The 21,060-nt window shown below is 40.3% G+C and overlaps 1 protein-coding gene across 1 annotated transcript in view; it reads left to right on the top strand.

The window, feature by feature from the left end:
* ITPR2 (inositol 1,4,5-trisphosphate receptor, type 2) overlaps window positions 1–21,060 on the top strand; it is a gene marked incomplete at both ends in the record, with an annotated part of 112,632 nt that overhangs the window by 81,756 nt on the left and 9,816 nt on the right. Inside the window, 8 exons of the mRNA XM_010193547.1 lie at window positions 1,620–1,709; window positions 1,863–1,988; window positions 3,139–3,261; window positions 4,769–4,969; window positions 9,260–9,511; window positions 10,545–10,670; window positions 16,748–16,876; window positions 17,470–17,590. Coding sequence (XP_010191849.1) covers window positions 1,620–1,709; window positions 1,863–1,988; window positions 3,139–3,261; window positions 4,769–4,969; window positions 9,260–9,511; window positions 10,545–10,670; window positions 16,748–16,876; window positions 17,470–17,590 — 1,168 coding nt within the window. The remainder of the gene's footprint in view (window positions 1–1,619; window positions 1,710–1,862; window positions 1,989–3,138; window positions 3,262–4,768; window positions 4,970–9,259; window positions 9,512–10,544; window positions 10,671–16,747; window positions 16,877–17,469; window positions 17,591–21,060) is intronic.

Below are 21,060 nucleotides of genomic sequence, written 5' to 3'. Positions count from 1 at the left end.
GGGCATAACAAGGCAAGATATGCAACTGAGTGTCTCTGGTATCCCAGTGGTGTGATTATCTTTTGATACATCCCTGGCATACTCTTATGGGTTCAATAAACAGGTTTTTATTTTGTTAAGAGAAAGGATAGATTCAGCAGTTTAATGCTGATCAGCACTTCCAGATAAGACATACAGTTCACATGGATTATAAAACTCCTTTGATTGAGGAAGAATGCTGATAAAAGTAACAGGTAAATTAATCTTGGTTAACCCACAGTCCCAGAACAGAGGAGGGTGGTTAATTATAGCAAAGAACCTGAAATATCTTCCAAAGTATTGATTCAAACAGCTAGAGAGAAGGCAGCATGCATACTAACAAACCTAAACAAATAAAAATCCACTGTTGTTGCATAGATCAACATGACCATGCTGAACAGTGGTGCTGACACTGTTATAAACATCTTCCATGGCCAAGTGGTGCAGCTGTTCCTGTCCCACTAGAAATTAAGACCAGATGGGATTTATAGAACTCCTAATCTTCACCATCAGCTAAGAAAGTTCAGAAAGAGGTCTCAAGAGGTATAAACATTCAGATTGGCGTGCACGTGTGTGTGTTTTAGCATAAGTCTCTTCTCTAAAACAGAAGGAAGTTTGAGGACACAATGAAACGCACAAGCGCACCTGCTTGGTCCTTTTTTATGCTGTTACACTGGTTTACGTCCTTGTGGCTATATTGTGAGGCAATCTTGAGATCTGCCACAATTTTTCTAAATACTTAGTAATTTCAGCATCCGAAGTCCAATCTTTCAGTTCTTTGTGTTTCCAGATAAGAACGGCTGATCTTTCTGCCAGTATTCTAAGTGGCAGTATTTGTGTAGATGTTCTTCTGTATTTTGATTGAGATATGTGCGGAAAGGTGCGTGGGTGTTGGCAGTTACTTGCTGACTTGATTCCTCTCATCATACCCTGCTGGCAGCTTCTTAAGAGCCAAAGTCCAGAGTGTATGGCGTCATGACTGGATGTTGTCATTTAACATAAGGTTCTCATTTGGTTTTAAACCCTTTACTCCATGATCCAGAGATAAGGACAGAAGTGTCCTCTTCAGGGGAGGAACATCTCTAATGTCCACATGCTGCCTGTTCCGGTACTGCTGAGAACCCCACCCTACTCGCCTCAAATACAGAGTTCGTCTTAAGCTTTTTCTCTGGACGTTTTATGTGCACATACACAGACTTTGTAATCTTTCCAGCTTTATTACAGATTTTTGGAACAAGTAGTAGCTACTGAAATACCCCTAGGGTCTCTATTCTCATAATATCTAAATTCCATGGGATGTCTTTTCTGTGATTTAGGGATATATTCTTTTTCAGGAGAATCAGAAACATGAAGACATAGGGTAATTGCCTCAAATCGTGTTGGAAATTTGAAACAAAGGGAGGGCTTGAATGTGAATCTTTTAACTCACTGGACAGTAACCAGCGGATGGTTATTGAAGAGTCTTTTTCTTTATTATCTGTTATAGCTGTTCCCTGTGAGCTGCTGTAATGCTGCTTCTTCACTTGCTGTTATTAAATATAATTAGTTCATGTTGAAGAAGTTGCAATAGATCTCCACTTGGTTTATGTTCTCTCTTACAGGAGCCAAATATTTTGAGTCCAATACAGGATGGGATCAAAAAACCGCAGATAGACAGCAATAAAAGCAATAACTACAATATTGTTAAAGAGGTTGGTATATCTGTCAAGAAACTTGCTTGACATACTTGTTTGATGAGCAGATTTAGTAATTATTTTGAAAGAATGTACTTTTGTTTGATTTTGTCTGACATGACTGGTTCTTTGCTTGCTTGCCTGCTTATTTATTTGTTTATTTATTTACAGATTTTGATTCGACTCAGCAAACTTTGTGTTCAGAGTAAAAAATGTCGGAATCAACAGCAGCGATTGCTGAAAAATATGGGTGCCCACTTGGTAGTCTTGGACCTTCTGCAGATACCCTATGAAAAGGTTATTATCATAATTTTAGTGTTAAAAACCATGATCTCAGTAAAAGGAAAGGCTTGAAAAGGTGCAAGAATTAGTGTGAATATTTTTATTAACTGAATTCAGTGAACGGTGCTACAAACATGAAATGGTGATGCCATTTTCTATCTTAAGAACAATGGGTTTAGGCCTAAGTTCTTAATGTTTACTGCTTCGGGTACCTGGATGTCACTGCATTATCATCCTGTTCCTGAAATAGGCAAACCTTAGATCTGCAGCCACTGCACAGTAAGAAGTACTGATTTAATGGAGCTCCTAGCAGGATATCTAAATTCCACTGTTGGGTACTGACATGAGGGCTACTGTAGATACATAAGATGGACAAAAAGCTTTCAAGAATCAAATCTGAAATAATTTCTTTGTTTCTGTGGTGGAAGCCTCTAACCTAGTTCCACTTGCAGGTTTTTCAGAATATAGTGTGATTTTATACTGACTTAGTGGCATTGAGCATACAAATGAATGTTCTAGATATCCTTATAAAGAGCACATCTTTCTTGATCTTATAGGAAGCACTGAGAGGAGATAAAACCTCTTCTGGGCTGCAATTTCCCGAGTGTTGCACACTAATGTTCTGGGTTCAGCTGTCTTCAGTAAAATAGTGTTTGTTCTTATAGGTGGTTCATCACATCATAGGCTATTACATGAGAGGAATATAAAATGGGGATAAGACTAGACATATATTTATGTGGGAGTATGTGTATGAACATATATATGCGTGTAGGTGTACACAGACATCCACACATGCATCTGCTTCTATATGTAACTATATAAAAGCCAAAGCTTTTCAAAAGCTTAAAATCAAATCAGGCTAGAGAGATTTTTTTGAGAATCAAGCCACTTAGCACTTCTTTTAATCAGGAAATTGTAACCATGCACAAGGAAATTTTACTTTGAATCTGTGTCCTTACCTGTGACTTCCTATGGTTGTCGATTCAGGGTAAGGTATAGCCACTAATGGACTCCAAAGAAAACTGGATCAGTTGCTATTGCCAGAGGGATAATCCCTGCCCTATAAGAGGCAAAATTTGTTTGTTCCTGACTGAATCCACGTTATGCAGTTTTAACAAGTATGTCAGGTATGCCCAGCTGATTAGTTTGTCTTTTCTTTCTGCAGAACGATGAAAAGATGAATGAAGTTATGAATCTAGCCCACACTTTTCTTCAGAATTTCTGTCGAGGAAATCCTCAGAATCAAGTTCTCCTCCACAAAAATCTCAACTTGTTCTTAACTCCAGGCGTAAGTATTTCATTTTAAGGAGAATATTGTAATGGGAAGTAAATCTGGACTCGCTGAAAAATGACAGTGCTAAATAAATAATTTCACTAAATTATGCCTTCTTTGCCTTCTCTTCTCTCACCTTGTCTTTTCTCCCTTATTGTCTTCTCTTCTCTCTCCTGTCTTTTCTCTGTTTATGTAATTTTTTAAAATGCTGCAGTTTTAGAAGGCTAAAGCAATATTACGTCTGTGGTTTACTGGAAGCATCTATGAACAGTTGTCACATCATCACATCATGTTTAACTTTGATCTTTTTCATCATCCACTCACAGATGGACTATACGTGAGGGTAGAACATGTTGTGACTGTGCTCTCATGAAGCAGAATCAGACCCATGTATTTTTGTTGGTGATGCTTCCATTTGATTCAAATAATCTTAAAACTTGATCTCTTATTATATAATTGTCTTTACAGTAAACCTCTTTGCCACAGTCCCTTTGTGTATATAGGTATGTGTGCGTTTACAGATATAGTCATATAGAATGATACCTTGCTCAGTGGCAGATCTACTGAGCAAAACATGCTTTTATTAGAAAGAGGGTGAGGATTAGGATTGTACATTAGGAAGCATTTGTTCTGTTATTTTTTATTTATGCTTTTTTTGTGAAGTTAGTGAAAGGTGCTGAGTTGACCATAGTGGGCACTAGCGCCATCCTATCAGATGTTGACACTTATGTCAGATGCCAAGTATGGAGCCTGCTTCCACTTGCATTTCTGTTCTTTTGAAGCTGATCTTCTGAACATCACAGTTATTGTGCTTTTGTTCACACTGTGGAGCAAACTTGGTGTGGATTCTTTTCAGATGACACTAAACAGAAAGGTATACTCTGAGAGCACATCTGACTCATGACCCTTTAGTTCAAGGAACCAAACTAGAGGATGTTTGAAGCAAAAGCTCCCAGAATGCAAAAAGTCTGGGTGCTGGGTCCTCAGCAGCATCCCTTTCTTGCTTTTTCCTCTTGTATTGTGCTACTCACTGATAGAAACATAGCCTCAGGCTCCCTCTGTAGTTAATGTGGAAAGAGATACTCTCTCAGAGAGAGATCAGACTGCACATGCGATGATTTGCCAGCTGGAAATGCCCGCCTCTGTCAAACATAGAGGGAGCCAGAGGTAGCTAATCATCTTAGTTGGTTGTGTCAGTGCAAAGTTTGATGGTGAGTGGGATGAATGTGGCCTCTGTTGTCAGTGTAGTGTGTGTGCATGTGTCATCATCTTCCACATGGGCACAGATTTGTTTATATTCACTTTAGGACCATTTTGTACTCATAGGAAAATATGGAGAAATCCCATCATAAATGAAAGACAGGCTCTAAGGTCATTGCTTAATCACTGGGCTGGTGCACCTTGGACTTTTCCAGTTTCCCTCTAGCAATGTGCCTTCCTCTAGTCTAGAGTCCCGTGAATCTTTCAATCTCAAAACAAATCTGCTGTTCTTATAAGGCTGTTTTGATTTTAATCTGTTTAGCTCCTGGAAGCTGAAACCATGCGGCACATCTTCATGAATAATTACCTTCTATGTAATGAAATCAGCGAGAGAGTAGTGCAGCACTTTGTACACTGTATTGAGACCCATGGCCGTCATGTGGAGTACCTGCGTTTCCTGCAAACCATTGTGAAAGCAGATGGCAAATATGTCAAAAAATGCCAGGATATGGTAATGACAGAGGTAAGTGAAGGGCTCATATGGTAATCACTCGTGTGATGTCTTTTTAACACACTAGTATTTTGAGCTTCTTTTTTCTGCTCTTGATACCAATGGGATATAACGACATCATCACTGTAGAATTTTAACTGGTATCACAAGTAATGAATATTTTAGCAGACGATTTTGGGAGTTTAATTTTGTAAGGCCATCTGTATAACTACTAGAAAGAAAACATGAGTGTTAGCATGGTGATACAGAGATGTCTATTTGTAGATGATGTAGCATGGAAATCTCAAGAGTTACATAAACCTTAATTTTCCTGTACTGTAATTTAGGATCCCATTTACACACCAAACTTGCCATATTTTGGTGTCGTTTTGCACAGAATAGGCTCTTACCTCTATGGATTTGTCTAAATAGTATTGTAGAACTTTTTTTTTTTTTAGCACATAACCATGTAACAGTTCTACGTACTAGTTTCTGCCTTTGTTTCTTTTGTTCTGGAGTATTTCTGTTAGTTTGTAGAGCTGCTCTAGCTTTAACTAGCAAGATTCGGAGTCTGACCTGGTAAATTCCGCAGAGGGGTTTGTGGAAAAATCTTTATGCCAGTATAGTTACCAGGAAAATCCCTAACTGACTTCTCTGCAATTAGGATTTGATATATAGTGTCCATGATAAATGAAGTCTTCAACTTGCAGACACTTGTGCATTAAACTGTAATTATGCCAACAGTTCAAAGAGATTAATAAGTGGGTAAAGTTGAATACGGTGAAAAGTTCAGGTAGAATCAGAGCCCAGGGGACATTTTTCTTTACAAAGTGCATTCTTTTTTTGGGATTTGGAAGAAACAGTTTCACAAAGAAAACAGATAGGCTCTAGTTATGGTGTGAACAAAACTAAAACCTGCTGAAATTTTGTTCCACAGCAACAAAGAGGGAAAGACTTCTAATTAAGAAAATAAAGCTTCAGGCTACATGGATAACCTTTATGGAATCCACCTCAACCTTTTCAATTTGACTGAAGTGTTTTAATGTGCAATATCAATTAGAAGCCTTTGATTTACATAATTCAAACAATTCTTGTGCCTTTTAGATATTTCTATTTCTATATTTTTGGCTATTTTAGATAATTCTTGTGCTTTTAGATATTTCCCCTTCCGCCTCAGCTTCCTGTATGTTTTTACTTCCTCATCAAAGGAAATTTTTAGATTTTTCTCAATTTAAATACAGTTTGTTACTGACCTATAATAGCACAAAGATAAATTGTCATATTACATTTACAAGCTGATTGTATGATGAAAGTAAAAATGAACCCATATGTGACATTTACATCATGAGTCCTGCAAGAATTTGTGGGGGGAGGAGGCAGCCCTATTTTGACAAAAGAGAGTAAGATGATGATCTGTTTTAAAAAAAACGTATGAAATTACAGGAAAGCAATTAGGATTTGTTAGAAAAGAATGCTAATAGTGAAATTTGAATGGCATTTGAATGGCAATCCAATTTAAAGGAAGCAGAGTAGCCTAATTGTCGGAATTTGACGTGGAGTCAGGGCAGTTTCTCAGCAGACAACTGAGATGTCCTTTGTGACCTTAAACAAGTGGTGTAACTTTTTCTGTGCTTCCAGATGGGGCATGTAAACAATTTACTACAAGACAAGAGAGAGTAGGAGTGTACAGCACGCCTTGGCTACTCCTGTGTTTTCTTTTACCCGCAGGAAGTATATTGTAGCTCATTCCTGTTTACTGGGAGTAAGGGATAAGCCGATCATATTTACATGTTTTAGGAAGTGCATACAGATGAAGGAGCACCATTGCGAAAGAGTACTTTCAGAAAATATGTTGAACATTCCCAATCTGGCTTATTCACTTGTTCTCATATCCTTGGTCCCCATGTCTGCAGAGTGTTAGTAATGATGTTTACTAACCTGAAAGGTTCCTTAGGGCACTTTTTCTCATTACAACCATGCTTTGAGGTTCCTGGAAGAACAGTGCCTATCAGTGCAAACATTATGATGAAAGGGAAAGCAGAATTTACTTTTGAACCAGATCAATGTGGCAGCAGTTTTCTATTACCTGCAGTATTCTGGAGTGATGCATCGCAGAGTGTCAACAGCTGCTCCGATACTGACCAACCTTCATTATACTTCCATAGAGTTCTTAGCTCATCAGAAATATACTTTAATGGAAGAAAATGCTGCTGGTTTGTTGTAGGGTTTGTTTTTTGTTTTGGTTTTTTTTTGTTTGTATTTTTTCTTCCCCTATCACTGCGCTCACGATGCTCAGAGAGAACTTTGGCTAACACTGGCTATTTTTTTTCCTTTTCTGCTTTTAAAGGGACGTAATTTTCTCTGCTTGGGTCAATGTTTAGATGCCCTTTGCAAATCACATTTAAAAAGTAGATAACTTGGGGAAAAGGATGATTTCTCCTTCTTCTGTCCTTGCATTTACAGTGATTACCTTGTCCCCCTTTGCTCTTCTTGTGCTGATGCAACATCATCTGCTTTGGTTTGTGGTTTCTCACTATCAGTATATAGCAAGCATGCCGTGCAGCATCATGTTTCACAAGTTCACTGTTTCCTGGTGTTTCTTCCTCATTCGTCAGTGGTGGGTACATGAGAGGATGAAGGATCAGTTTGATTTGATATGAAAAAAATATCAAGCAATACTGATACAGATTAGATCTGGCTATGACAGAAGAGTGTAGCTCTGGGGCAACCTGGAAAGAGCATGTACCTTCCCAGAGGGCTCAGTGTGGATTTTTAGATTATTTTTATGTGAAATGTCCTAAAGCACAGTATTCCAGACATCAGTATTAAAAACTTAGGTCAATTTTCCAACATTTTGAATACTCTTTTTTTCCCTATTTTTTGTCACTGAGTGCAATTAACGACATTAATGATGTCTGAGTCCTTGTACTCTCTCTCCTTCCTCCCTACCAAGAATTTGTCCATATAAAAACTTCTTTCCTGTCCTGTGGATTGTCCAGAAAATGTCTATTTTGAAAGGTCATGAAACTTTATAAAAACCAAAAGATAAATGAGAAATAGGAATTACAGGAAACACTGAATTTACAATTTACTCCATAGAATTGTCAAAGGAAAAATAAGCAAGAAACAAAGAAAACACAATCAGAAAAGTTGTAAATTCAAAATTTGTAATGTTGAAACCCTGGAAAATGTAATGAAATGTTTCTTGCCTTTTCATACTTTTCAATTCCTCTGGGAGACTGATTTTCATTCCTGTTCTTGCTGCTTTCCCATTTCTCAACAGCTCCACCAACCTTTATTTTTACCCTTGAATTCAGTAACCTAGGATTTCATGTCACGTATAGACTTGGATATGTCAAATGCCTTATTTACAAAAGACGTACAGCCTTTGCACTGCCAAGGTGTATTCTGTACGAGGAAGAGTTTCTGGGAGCTTATTTTCATCTGCATTGGGAGTGCATCTTGCCTAAAAGGAAAGTGATGGAGAGGACTACTGTCCTGCCCCAGCTCCACACAAGCTCGCAGAGCAGCACTGGCAGGAGGAATGTTCAGTCCATGAGTGGGTTCAACACAGCGTTAAAACAAAACTTTTCTGTGAGATCTGCTGAGATGGAGCTCCCAGCATCCACCTCTGCTCTGGATCCTCTTGAAATGAGCAATGCACTTGCAGCAAAATCAAATATTTATCACATACACCAGTCCTCTGTTAAATGGAAGGGCTGGCATGACACTGACAATGTCAAGACCCACCTGCCAAATTGGCATGGGTTGGGAAGAATTGTTTGCGGTGTTGAGAAGAACAAACAAAAACATTGTTTCTCATGCTGAGCAGGGTTTGTGGAAGAGGTTGGTTAAATTGTGGGTGAGCTACAGGCTTTTTGTGTGAGGTAGCACAGAAGATTTAATCTCTCTGCACCTCAAGACTCTATTTATAAAACAAGGGTAATAATGCATCCTGGCCTCACAACAGGAGGTTAGGGTAATTAATTAACTTCAAACAAACATTGAGATGGTGGGAATAATAAAGATGGCATACTGTCTTAGGTAAACACAGAGCTACACAGAAATTAAACTTCAAATTCACCTTCATTAGCTCACTCCTTGGTGAGTTATTCCAGATTTGCACATATGTAGATAAGAGCAGAAGTTTGCCTTGGATATTGTTTTGACATGTACATTTAGGTAAGCCACATCAGGCTAATTTTTTTTTTTTTTTAGCACTTTCAATAGCTAGACAGTCATTGCATACTTAAAAGTAGAACAAAATAATTAAGAATATGACTGCAGTGCAGTGCACTTAAAACTCTGTGGTATCTTTTTCAGCTGATAAATGGTGGTGAAGATGTGCTGATATTCTACAATGACAGAGCATCATTTCCAGTCCTACTCCAAATGATGTGTTCAGAGCGAGATCGAGCAGACGAGAGCGGAGCCCTAGCGTATCACGTCACTCTGGTGGAATTGCTCGCGGCTTGTACAGAAGGGAAGAATGTATACACGGAGATCAAGTGCAATTCACTGCTGCCACTGGATGATATAGTGAGAGTAGTGACCCACGATGACTGCATACCTGAGGTAAGATTCACTGAATGAGGCAGCCGACTTACCATTTTTAGAAACTCAGAAAATGTTTTGCTGTTTATAATATCTGGACAGGTTGAATAATTGCACAGAAAACAGCCTGGAAACACGTGCTCTTTGTTAAGGTGAATAAATGAAAAAGGATAAGCCAGTATTTTCTTAAACAGAAATATCTTTGTCTCTTATGCTGCACTCTGATTGTCAGCTTTTTTGGGCAGACACCTTGGTTTTTGTTTTCCTGGGTTTGTCCAGCCACTATCAGAGTTTAACGCTCTGATGACTCCTGGCTGTAGATGTGAAGACTCAGCTGAGTGGCTTGTCAAGCCAGTGCTTTGCTGCTGCCTGAATTTGTTGGAAATAATGGGTAAAATTCTGGCCATGCTGAAGTCAGTGGGAGTTTTGGGTGAAGTCTTGTTTTATTAAAATCTGTTGCAGTCCAGCAAAAGTTTTTATTCACTGCACATCGAGGCCCAATTCTGCAGCTACTACCATCGTGCTTCAGTAGGACTGTGATACCTCACACTGATCAGAAGGGGAATGTTTGTTTGCACCAAACCTGAGGTGGTCAAAAGAAATCTTTTCACAGTCTTTGCAAAGAGCTTGCTCTGGTCCCATGTATTGGTTAGAGAGATTTCTGCAGGCTCTCTGGTGGAAAAATGTGGCTCGTACCAACAGAACTGGGACCCGCAGGCGTAAAAACTCACTTCATGCTGTGAAAAAGTCCCCTTGTGATCAACTGATTATTCTCTTAAAAAGAAAAATCCTTTGCTTTGCTCAAAAGTTCCTTCTAACATTAATTTCAACAGATGCTTTTTTTAAAGCCCAAACAAATGAAACTTAAAAGTCTGGCATGAGTTTTGTCCTGACTGCATTAAACATATGCAACTATCTCCTCTCCTTTGACCATGACAAGAAATTTTCAGTGTATCTGTGTATGTTTATATTTAGTAAATACATTTCAGGCACTGGATATCCATTTTTATGATGTGCACATGTGTTATTGTTTGTGTTTTTGCTGTTCCTGCAGGTGAAAATTGCCTATGTTAATTTTGTTAATCACTGTTACGTGGACACTGAAGTGGAAATGAAAGAAATCTATGCCAGTAACCATATCTGGAAGTTATTTGAGAACTTCCTAGTTGATATGGCAAGGGTAAGCTTCATGAGATGTTAAATATTACAGTATATTCATGGGTGGCAACTGAACTGGCAAAACCTTTTTTTGGTGAACTTCCTTTATTAACTATTTTTATTCAATGTTGACAATAGAATAGGTGGTGGGGTTTTTTTAAAAATGTAACTTCTATTTTATTTATTTCTATTTCTATTTTATTTATCATCATTTAACCTGCTAATTACTAGCAGTCTTCCCTTTCTAAAAGGGAATCTGGGAACCCATGTTCCTTTCTCTTTTCCTCCAGCAAAATAAATTGGATGCATGTACAGGGTTGAGAGTCTGTGTACGCCTTCTGGGAGCATGTGTTGCATGTCATGATGGTGGTGACTAAAAAAGAAAATCCACATTTGTAATCTTGTTTTACTCTGTTAGTACAGTGAGGATCAGGGATCAAGAAGATCTTTGGCTCATGTTCCTTCTTTAATCTCACTTTGGCCTGTTTTTATCTTTTATTCTACTGTCACTACATTCTCACCACCGATGTGAAAGACAAGTGTAGAACTATTTTCTTTCAGAATACTAATTCATATATAAACTATAGGCTGCAAGGTGATGGGGCACAGTTAGTACTGCAGGCGTTCAATTCCTGTGGACCCCAGTGAGCTTCATGGTGTCATTACCTGTTGAATTAAATTTCAAGTCAGTTGAATTAAGCTTTCATTCCCTGGTATTTTGGAGACAGAAAACAAGGGAAATCTTATGACTTCTGGTATGATAAAATACAGTAGTAGAGCTATGAGGGGAAGCTAGAGTGACATAATGATTATAGCTTACATTACATATTCTTTTCTAGCAGATAATGTGTCTTGTAAGAGCCTGATATTAATACCAATTAGTGAAGTTGCTCTTTGTGTTCAAGAAGTAGAACTACGGGTTTTTGGTGGCTGGTGGACCATATTTGATCCTTGATGCTGGATAGTATTTTTGACAGGTTATAGAGTATGCTGTCATAGTGCATGCTTATCTTTTCCCAGTCCATTACATTTTATAGCCCTTAAGTTCTCACTCCTTGAGTTCTTAATTTTGTTGAAATTGAAGATATAGAGGTAAAACAATCTCAATTCAGTCCTGCAGTGGGCATTTCCCCCAAAGTAATACTGTGCACAAAATCACAGAAGCATAGAATCGTTATGATTGGAAAAGACCTTTAAGATCATCAAGTCCAACTGTTACCTAACTCTACCATGTCCACTTCTAAGCCATGTCCCTGAGCACCATATCTAGACAACTTTTAAATACATCCAAGGATGGAGATTCCACCACCTCCCTGGACAGCCTGTTCCAGTCTTTCATAACCCTTTCAGTGTATAAGTTTTTCCTAATGTCTAAGCTAAACCTTCCCTGGTGTAACTTAACACCATTTCCTCTTGTCCTGCTGGTTGTAACTTGTTAGAAGAGACCCAAGCTCACCTCTTTACAACCTCCTTTCAGGCAGTTGTAGAGAGCGATAAGGTCTGCTGTCAGTTTCCTTTTCTTCAGACTAAACAATCCCAGCTCCCTCAGCCACTACTCATAAGACTTATTCTCAAGACTTCACCAGATTTATTGCCCTTCTCTGGACCCTCTCCAGCACCTCAATGTGTTTCTTACACTGCTGTGCCCAAAACTGAACACAGTACTAAAGGTACGTCCTCACCAGTGCCAAGTACAGTGGGACAATTACTTCTCCAGTCCTACTGGCCACGCTATTCCTGATGCAGGCCAGGGTGCCATTGGCCTTCTTGGCCACCTGTGCACACTGCTGGCTCATGTTCAGCCAGCTGTTGACCAACATCCCCAGGTCCCTTTCTGCCAGGCAGGTTTCCAGCTACTCTTCCCCAGGCCTGTAGCACTGCATGGGGTTGCTGTGACCCAAGTGCAGGTCTCAGCACTTGGCCCTGTTGAAGCTCATACAGTTGGCCTCAACCCATTGATCCAGTCTGTCCAGGTCCCTCTGAAGAGCCTTCCTACCCCTCAAGCAGATCAACACTCCCACCTAACTTGGTGTTGTCTGCAAACTTACTGAAGGAGCACTCAGTCTCCTTATACAGGTCATTGCTAAAGATATTAAACAGGAGTGGCCCCAACACTGAGCCCTTGGGGGACACCAGGTGACTGGCCACCAACTGGATTTAACTCCATTCACCACCACTCTCTGGGCTTGGCCATCCAGCCAGTGTTTGATCCAGCAGAATGTATGCCCATCCAAGTCTTAGGCAACCAGTCTGTTCATGAGAATGCTAAAATAAATAACTTATTTGAAACCTACTGGGAGAAAATACCATGGATTATGGCCAAAAGGAGGAGTGCAAATACTTGTGCTGTATGATAGGTACTGGGACCTGTTCGTTTCTCTGTGAAACAGAGAACTTACAGTTGGGAGTTTTTTTTCCTGGGAACTGGTTAAGATGGATGTTTGTGTTCTCTTTTTTTTGGTGGTAGCTATTTTCAGCAGTAAAGAGACTTTTACAAACTCTGTTTTCCTGCAGTTTGTCTTGTCTTTGTGGTCATGTTGTACAGTGAAAGCCCTTCTGGACAAACCAAACTCATTTGAAAATTAAGATGAGAAACCTCTTTGGAGGTGGATTCTGATTTTAACCATCACTGTTTTTACCTCAAGAAATATTTTCTTCTGTTTAATCCCCTTTCTGGGTTGTGTTTTCCTCATGTGTCCTGGTCCTGCTCCTCCAGACAGACTACCCTCCCTAGCCCTTGAACGTGACCAATTTTCTTTGCCCTTGGGCTAGAAGCAGACAGGTAGAAAGAGAGCTCTGCCCACAGTTCCTTTCATGAGCCTGGAGACAAACTGCACTGTACCAAATGATGTAGACTTGTCCTGATGCTAGTGACCACTAAGCTTGTTTTCACATACCCTTCTCATAAGAGAAATCAGGCTCCAGGTCTTCAGAGGTGAAGAGTGAGTGTATTATTAATGCTGTATTTTGTGTGCATGTGCTGTTGGCACCAAACGGCAAAATGCAAGTTTATTTTGCTCTCCTGCAAAGCTCTCAGGGCAGGTGCCTAATCAGTCCTTTTAATTTCCTGGTTAATGGCTAAAAGAACTAAAAGAACATGTCAGAAGTGCTCTGGCCTGGCCTGCTCTTGGGCCAGGTCCCTGTGGGTAACCATATCTTCCAGGTTATTGAGTATATTTGTTCAGGTTTGGTTTCCTGGGGCCCACGCAGAGCCCGTGTGTTATAAATACATCAGCGTTGTGTAGCTATCAGGACAGTTAGAATGCTGTCAGCCTCATGAAAGATGTTACAATAACTTTCAAAGCATTTAGAAAAAGAGCCCTTTGATCCCCTCTGTGTTCCAGCGAGCTAAAAGGGATGCTTTTGCGTGGGGGAAGGGGAAATGCTTCTCTTTTAGTTGCTACAAATGCCTGTCAGTGGGCGAGTTTGTGAGCTTTGAGTGAATCTGTTATTAGAGAGCGCTAAGGTGAAAGATGGAGAGTGTTATCCTCAGGTTGGATTCTTTCCCTTTTCATAAAAAAAAAGGGTAACTGATTTTTTTTTTTATCTGTTTCTGGATTCAGGAAGGAAATATTTAGTCCCCAGCTGTCATTCTCTTTCAACAATGTGATACATTGCAAAGCAGACATGAGGCGGATTCATGTATAGATTCAGTTTGCCAAAAGCGGTCGCGCTTTCAAAGACACCCAGTTTCTACAGTTTCTGTCAACCTACTTTTTCTCCCGTGTATGACTTGAAGCATTGCACTAAGCAAAGTGGGTGCTGCTGAGGGAAAGGCTTCCCTTTCCTGTGTGTGGCCCAGCCTCTAAGTCAGCAGCTGCAGTCTGAGCAGGATTAAAGCAAGAGCCAGGATTTGACAGCTGTAAAGTCATCCTGGCTTTTTCCGCAGAATTTTTGAAGTGTTATTCATTTGAGTTTCGGTCCCAAAGCCTCTTAAGGGGTTTTTAAACACTGCTTTCTCAATCTTCATCTCCATTTCATGCAATTCAGGTTTTTTCTTCCATGGGGAAACGTTTTTCAGTCCCCAAAGGGCAGAGGAATAAGAACAAATGAGAGGATTTCTGAATTCCTTCTGCACTTGGAATTTTTCAGACCGGTGTTGGAGCAGAATAGCATCCCCACATATGGCTCTGCTTTTTAGACAAGCGAAGGGGAATGATTAAAAGCGTGTTACAATTTAGTTTTGGCTATTTCTGAATTCACTGTGCTAGCACCACACAGCTCCCTGTTTTCCCATTGGGATCACGAGTGCTGAGCCTCAGAGCTACTGGTTCCAGCCAAAATTGGCATGCGAATTAATTAAAAGCAGAAGAACTTCAAGGGGCTTTTAGTTCTATTATTATTTTTTATAAGACAAAGTTTGGATTATTAACTGAATATTTGTTACCTCCACGAGGGCTTGGGGTGGTGGTGGTGACATACTTTTCCCAAAACTGAAAGGCTGAAGAGTTTGCTATTTCAGTTTAGCCACTGTTGCTTCTTTGACCAAAGTCTTTCTATTCCTGAGGTGATAAAAAATGCACTATGTGGGGGTGTGACTTATCTGACACATTTGAGAAAAGCAGACAAACAAAGCTCTTCAAGATGCCTCATTTCTGTAGATCTGAAGTTATCTTTGGTTATTCCTCTGCCTACCATATGACAGTGCTTGTGTGTTATACTCAAAATGCTTTTGTGTTCCTATGAGCATCTTCCCCTGGACATGGGAGCTTTTGGATGCCATGTCAGTAACTCTCCTTAAAATGCTGCTGGTACGATTGCTGTCTTGTAGTGCCTGGGTGTGACAGCGGCAGTGTGCAATTAGAGAGCATGTTTGCCCTGTGTGAGATTCAGGTGCTGTGGATCATCTTTCTGCTTCTGTCACTGACTTTTTTCTGTGACCTTAAGCAATTCACTCAGCTTCTCTGGTCTTCAGTTCCCCATCCATAAGGCAGTGTAATGGTAAGTATGTACCGCATAGGTTCATGATTGTGTGTTATACACTCAGATGGCTACCCCAAGATTCTATAAAGAAAATAAACTCCACTCTCACATAGATTCCCTAGAACATTACAGTATACTGTGGCTTGCACAGGAGAAAGAGAAAACAGCTTTGCCTTTCACTTCTTGTTAAACATGACTAGAACTGCTTATTTAAAGGCTCTTGAAGAGGTAGTAGGAGTGTCTTGCCTTTCTCACCGTGTTTGGCTCTCTGTAGACTCCTTTTAGTACTGTTTCCACTGACATATACAAAGTCAAAATGATTCTGTATAGATGTTCACAAATGTTGAAAAGGAAGAAAAGGATTACTGAAGGATGCAATCCACCCCAGTATTTTTTCCTTTCTTTAAGTGTGACATCTTTATGCAGTAACAGACTTTTAGTTTTGTACCAAAGGGTGTCTTCAAGAATCTTTTGTACAGACCCTTCCACCATTTAATCATCCTTCTGTGCTCCATAGTTGTCCCAGTACCATCCATTCTCTTCTTTCATTGTTTCTAGCTTGTCTTTTGTATTTTCCCCATGTGGCTTTCCTAAGTAATGCTGTCTGCCTTACAGTTTGCAATCCTAAAGGCTGTTGGTATTGACTACACTATTCCCTTTCTTTCCCTCTTTTTAAACATTTTTCCTGCAAATGAGCGTCACCTTCACCACCCATTTATGGTGATTGATTGTAAAGAGAAGTTAAACATTACCTGAAATCTTTCTAATCTAATGTGTTTATGTCTCATCTGTCTCTAAAGCCTCTTCCAACCAGCCCCACAGTGGGAGGAAAGGCCCATTTTCTTCTTGAATCTGTCTGAATGTGTAAGTGGCATGCCGTGTGCTGTTTTAGGGGGATCTTTTGTCATGGTGTGGGAAAGAATAGACAGCCAACCAGAAAGAGCTGGTTCAGAAGAGAAGGGGAATACAAAAGACAATGTGGACCTACAAGGAGAAAGATAAGCTATCACAAATATGGTTCATACTCTAGGATGGTTACCTCTGATAGATTTTGTATAAAAGTAATTAATTTTTGTACTAAGAAAAAATATTGCATGTGTTGCAATAAGTACAACACAATAAAGCTTGCTTATTTAAAAGAACTAAATCTCATTGTTTCTTCCTTCTTCCCTGCAGGTTTGTAACACAACCACGGATCGTAAACATGCAGACATATCTCTGGAGAAATATGTCACTGAGCCTGTAATGAACATTGTGAGTGGCTTCTTCAATTCACCGTTTTCAGATAACAGCACCAGCCTCCAGGTAAGGAAAAGAGGGACTGACAAATATGTAGTTCAGACAATCAATGAGATACCTTCTGTTAGTAAGATAGGAATGCTGTGTCTTTATATCCTCCTTTAATTTCTCTATCCTCTCTCATGCCACTGGCTACCAGCTTAATTCCTCTTTAAATCCCTTACTCTTAATTTTTACCCCTTACAGCTCTGAACCAGCAGACAGCTCAGTATGGTCAGATTTACATCTGTCTTTTGTGAATTCATTGGAGGGGGTATCTTTGGCAGAATCAAGGTCTATCTTTGTATTTGTGCGAGAAAAATGCTTTGTCCTATGACAAAAGGGACACACACCTGAGAACTGGGAATACTCCTCCATCCTTCTGGTCTGTACTGTATTTGCTTCATATTAGTGGCAATTTGAGGGAAAATTGCATGTTTTGGTTTTTTTAGGCATGCAGCATTGATTTCTGTTCCCTCCTGTCCTGAAAAGCAAAGCAAATTTAATGGAGTTGTAACTTAAGTCTACAAGCTAAAAACCCTTTGTGTTGTGTCAAGCCCTAGGGCGGTTGTGAGGAGATTTGAAAGGATAAAATTCCATGTTTATCTTTTCATTTTCAGACACACCAGCCGGTTTTTATTCAGCTGCTGCAGTCTGCTTTTAGAATTTACAACTGTACCTGGCCAAACCCAACGCAGAAAGCTTCAGTGGAGTCATGTATCAAGACTTTGGCTGAAGTGGGTAGGTGCTAGGTTTTGCCTTCATTATTCTCTGTGTTTTAAGATCAGATTTACTTGAGGTTGAACAGTTTTTAATTTGACTCTACCATCCTGAAATTGTCATAGTGGTGATTTCAGAGATCCCACTTTCTGAGGCTAAATTCTTCCTCCTTTTATAACCCATTCAAATCTGTCCCATGAAATAGGACAGACTGAAACCTGCAGGTCAAAGAGATGAGTTTGTTAAGTAAGTGATGGTTGAACTCTACCTCAAGCAAGTTATAGTATTGAAACACAACGTAAGCTTCTCATCAGCTATGAGAAAACACGGGCGTTTCCAGTCGTGGTGGGCGGCATTTGCACAAGGTGTTGTGAGCAGTGATGGGTAGGCATTGTGCATTGGAGAACACTCATCTTTTTCCCCTCTGTTCCTGGAAAATGCATTTGTTATTGACAGTCATTGTTCTGGACCTCTTCAGATTTTGTCCCATCAGGGAGCTAGGGATGGGAACAAGAACTCTGCCACTTCTCCACTTCACACAATGAGGCCCATTCATTTACTGCTGTTACAGAGTCAACCATATCTGGGGCATATTGACTTGCACTGGCACCAAGAGAAATTCATATCTGGTCCTCAGGGAAGCTAATAAGTTGTGTGCTTTCAAATAAATTCAAATACCATGTTAAAGTGGAAGATTTAAAACTTATTATCCTAATGTAAAAAAAGATTCTTCACCAATACATAGCTAAGACTAGTTAAAGTTTGTTCTTAAGTTAAATCTCTGTGAATACAATTTCAAAGCCTTCTGCCATAACAGAAAATACAAAAGATTATTCAATATCACAGAATTGCAGAATATTAGGAGTTGGAAGGGACCTCGAAAGATCATCCAGTCCAACCCCCCTGCCAGAGCACGATCACCTAGACTAGGTCACACAGGAAAGCATCCAGGCAGGTCTTAAATGGCTCCAGGGAAGGAGACTCCACAACTTCTCTGGGCAGCCTGGTCCAGTGCTCTGTCACTCTCACAGTAAAGAAGTTTTTCCTTATGTTCAGGTTGAACCTCCTGTGCTCCAGCTTGCTCCTGTTGCCCCAGGAAGAGCCTGGCTCCTTCCTCCTGACACTCGCTCTTTACAAATTTATAAACATGAATGAGGTCATCCCTCAGTCTCCTCTTCTCCAAGCTAAAGAGACCCAGCTCCCTCAGCTGCTCCTCATAAGGGAGATGCTCCACTCCCTCCATCATCTTTGTGGCTCTGTGCTGGACTCTTTCAAGCAATTCCCTGTCCTTCTTGAACTGAGGGGCCCAGAACTGAACACTATATTCCAGATGTGGTCTCACCAGGGCAGAGTAGAGGGGAAGGAGAACCTCTCTCCACCTACTCACCACAGCCCTTCTGATACGCCCCAGGATGCCATTGGCCTTCTTGGCCGCAAGGGCACATTGCTGGCTCATGGTCATCCTGCTGTCCACCAACACTCCCAAGTCCTTTTCTGCCTGGTGGCTTTCCAGCCACTCGTCCCCAAGCCTGTAAAAGCCAGTCATTCTGATTACTTGTAGAATAAGGTTCTGCTCAGTGTGAATCAAAACCAAGCAGAGGCAGAGTTATATAGAAACTGGCTAAATTCGATTGTTGATGCAATTTTAAAAATGTTTTAATACATAATGATAAAACAATACGACAGGGTCCCCTAACCATCTGCAGCATCTTTGGCATTGTAACAATCAAGTCTAAATTTAGATTCTGGAATAGTGTTACAGGAGTATCATTTAGCATTTTAGCCAAAACATCTCATTAACTTTTTCTGTGAATAAGTAGTTACCTAAAACCTTATCGACCTTCACTTGTTTTATTTGTTGTGCAAATGATTTAATTATGGATCCATCTGGCAAGACTAGTACAGTCTCAGATAAAGCTCTAGCCCTACAAATCCTTATTTGTGTGTTTAACACTTCCCTGCTCTTCTCTGGCAGTTTTGGAAAGAGTCATCAGTAAATTACTTCCTTTGGGAGTCTGAGGAAAGAGGGAAGAAGTAGGGCAGGTAAGAGCGTTTTTGAGATCGAGCATGCCCTGTATGTGCTTCTGGACAGCTCAGTGTCTTCCTTTCTGTAGAGCTACACCTAAAATCAAATTCTAACTAGAGACATCATTGTGTTATCTCTCCAAGGCGAGGGTATTTGAAGACACCCAAGCATAGTGCTAAGATAGCCAAGCTGAACTCATCCCTGCAGCAGCCTGAGAGGGGAAATGTGCATCACCTTAATGGCCTGGCAGATCCAGCTCCTTGGCCAGGTGCACCAGCAGTGAAAGGACTGGCGGTCCTCAGTCAGTAATCTTCTATGTGCCTCTTGTTCCTGGGGCAGCCAAGGGGAAAGCCCGAATACAAGGCATGGCTGATGTCTGCAGTTTTCTTCAGATACATGACTTCGTTCCCTATTTGGTGAATTGAATTTCTACCTCCGCTGTAGTCTTCTCTTTTGTTCCATTCCCTTTTTCTGTTTTATGGAGATGGGGTTTACAGTTGGTGTTTTTATAAGTATGCTTTTGTGCTGTCCTATGGGTCCAACCATCTCACTACTCTAGCTTTCCACCCATGGGACCCCAGTGAAGGGCATCACCCCATGTCCTCCTCTGAGACTTTCCTGCAGTGGCAGCAGGACAGAGAGGCTGGGCATCACCTGCGGGTGCCATGGGCGTTAGCACGCACATTGCTGATTTCCTTGTCCATATCATAATAACTGATTAAAGATTCATCACTAATATCAATATCAAGCATGGTGAAGTTGTGTTAGCAAATTGCCACACATTTTTATTTGGTGTCTTATTCTGACAGTGCAGAAAAGGGACTATAAGGGAACAGGTGAGGTGGATTTTCCCAAAGAGCAAGCTAGCTAGAGAAGAAATGAGCTTTTTTAACAAACACCCTTGTATAAAAGTTTGGCTGGCTGAGATTTTAACCACCAGTGATACTCGCTATTTTTAGGCACGGTGCCAAGTGTGGCTTGCTGGGCCTAATTGAGTAGGCCGGCTCTGCTCTGCTGAAAGCTTTGGAAAACCTGGCCCAGCTAGGGGTACTGAGGGCTTTTAAAATCAAGGTCCTTTTGTGATTACAGTGCATGCCTGGTGCCTTTCTCTATCGGGTGTTACACCACACAAAATGGTGCTTCTTTTTGAGAAGGCAGAGGTTTCTTCCATAATACAAACAGGGCAACCTTCTTCCTCTTTTGTGTATTTGTGTATGTGGACTAGGTTTGGATTTTGGCTAGGCATCTGTGAGCACTCTTCTGTTTTTTTTTTTTTTTTTTTTTTTGCTTGAGAGTCTGACAGCTTTAATGTTAGGGCCTTCATGTTTCACAGCAGGGTTTAAAAAATACCTCTAGAAAGATTTTTGCCTATATCAGAGAGATAGAGTATTGGACAGATTTACAGCAGGGACCAAAGACTTGTGATAGAAAATAAATGTAGTATAGAGTTGAAAGAACAAACATG

The sequence above is a fragment of the Mesitornis unicolor genome, unplaced genomic scaffold (genome assembly GCF_000695765.1).
Source record: "Mesitornis unicolor isolate BGI_N332 unplaced genomic scaffold, ASM69576v1 scaffold25961, whole genome shotgun sequence".
Classification (NCBI taxonomy): Eukaryota; Metazoa; Chordata; class Aves; order Mesitornithiformes; family Mesitornithidae; genus Mesitornis; species Mesitornis unicolor.
The sequence above is the reverse complement of the archived record's forward strand: the minus strand, read 5'-3'. Positions and strand labels throughout refer to the sequence as shown.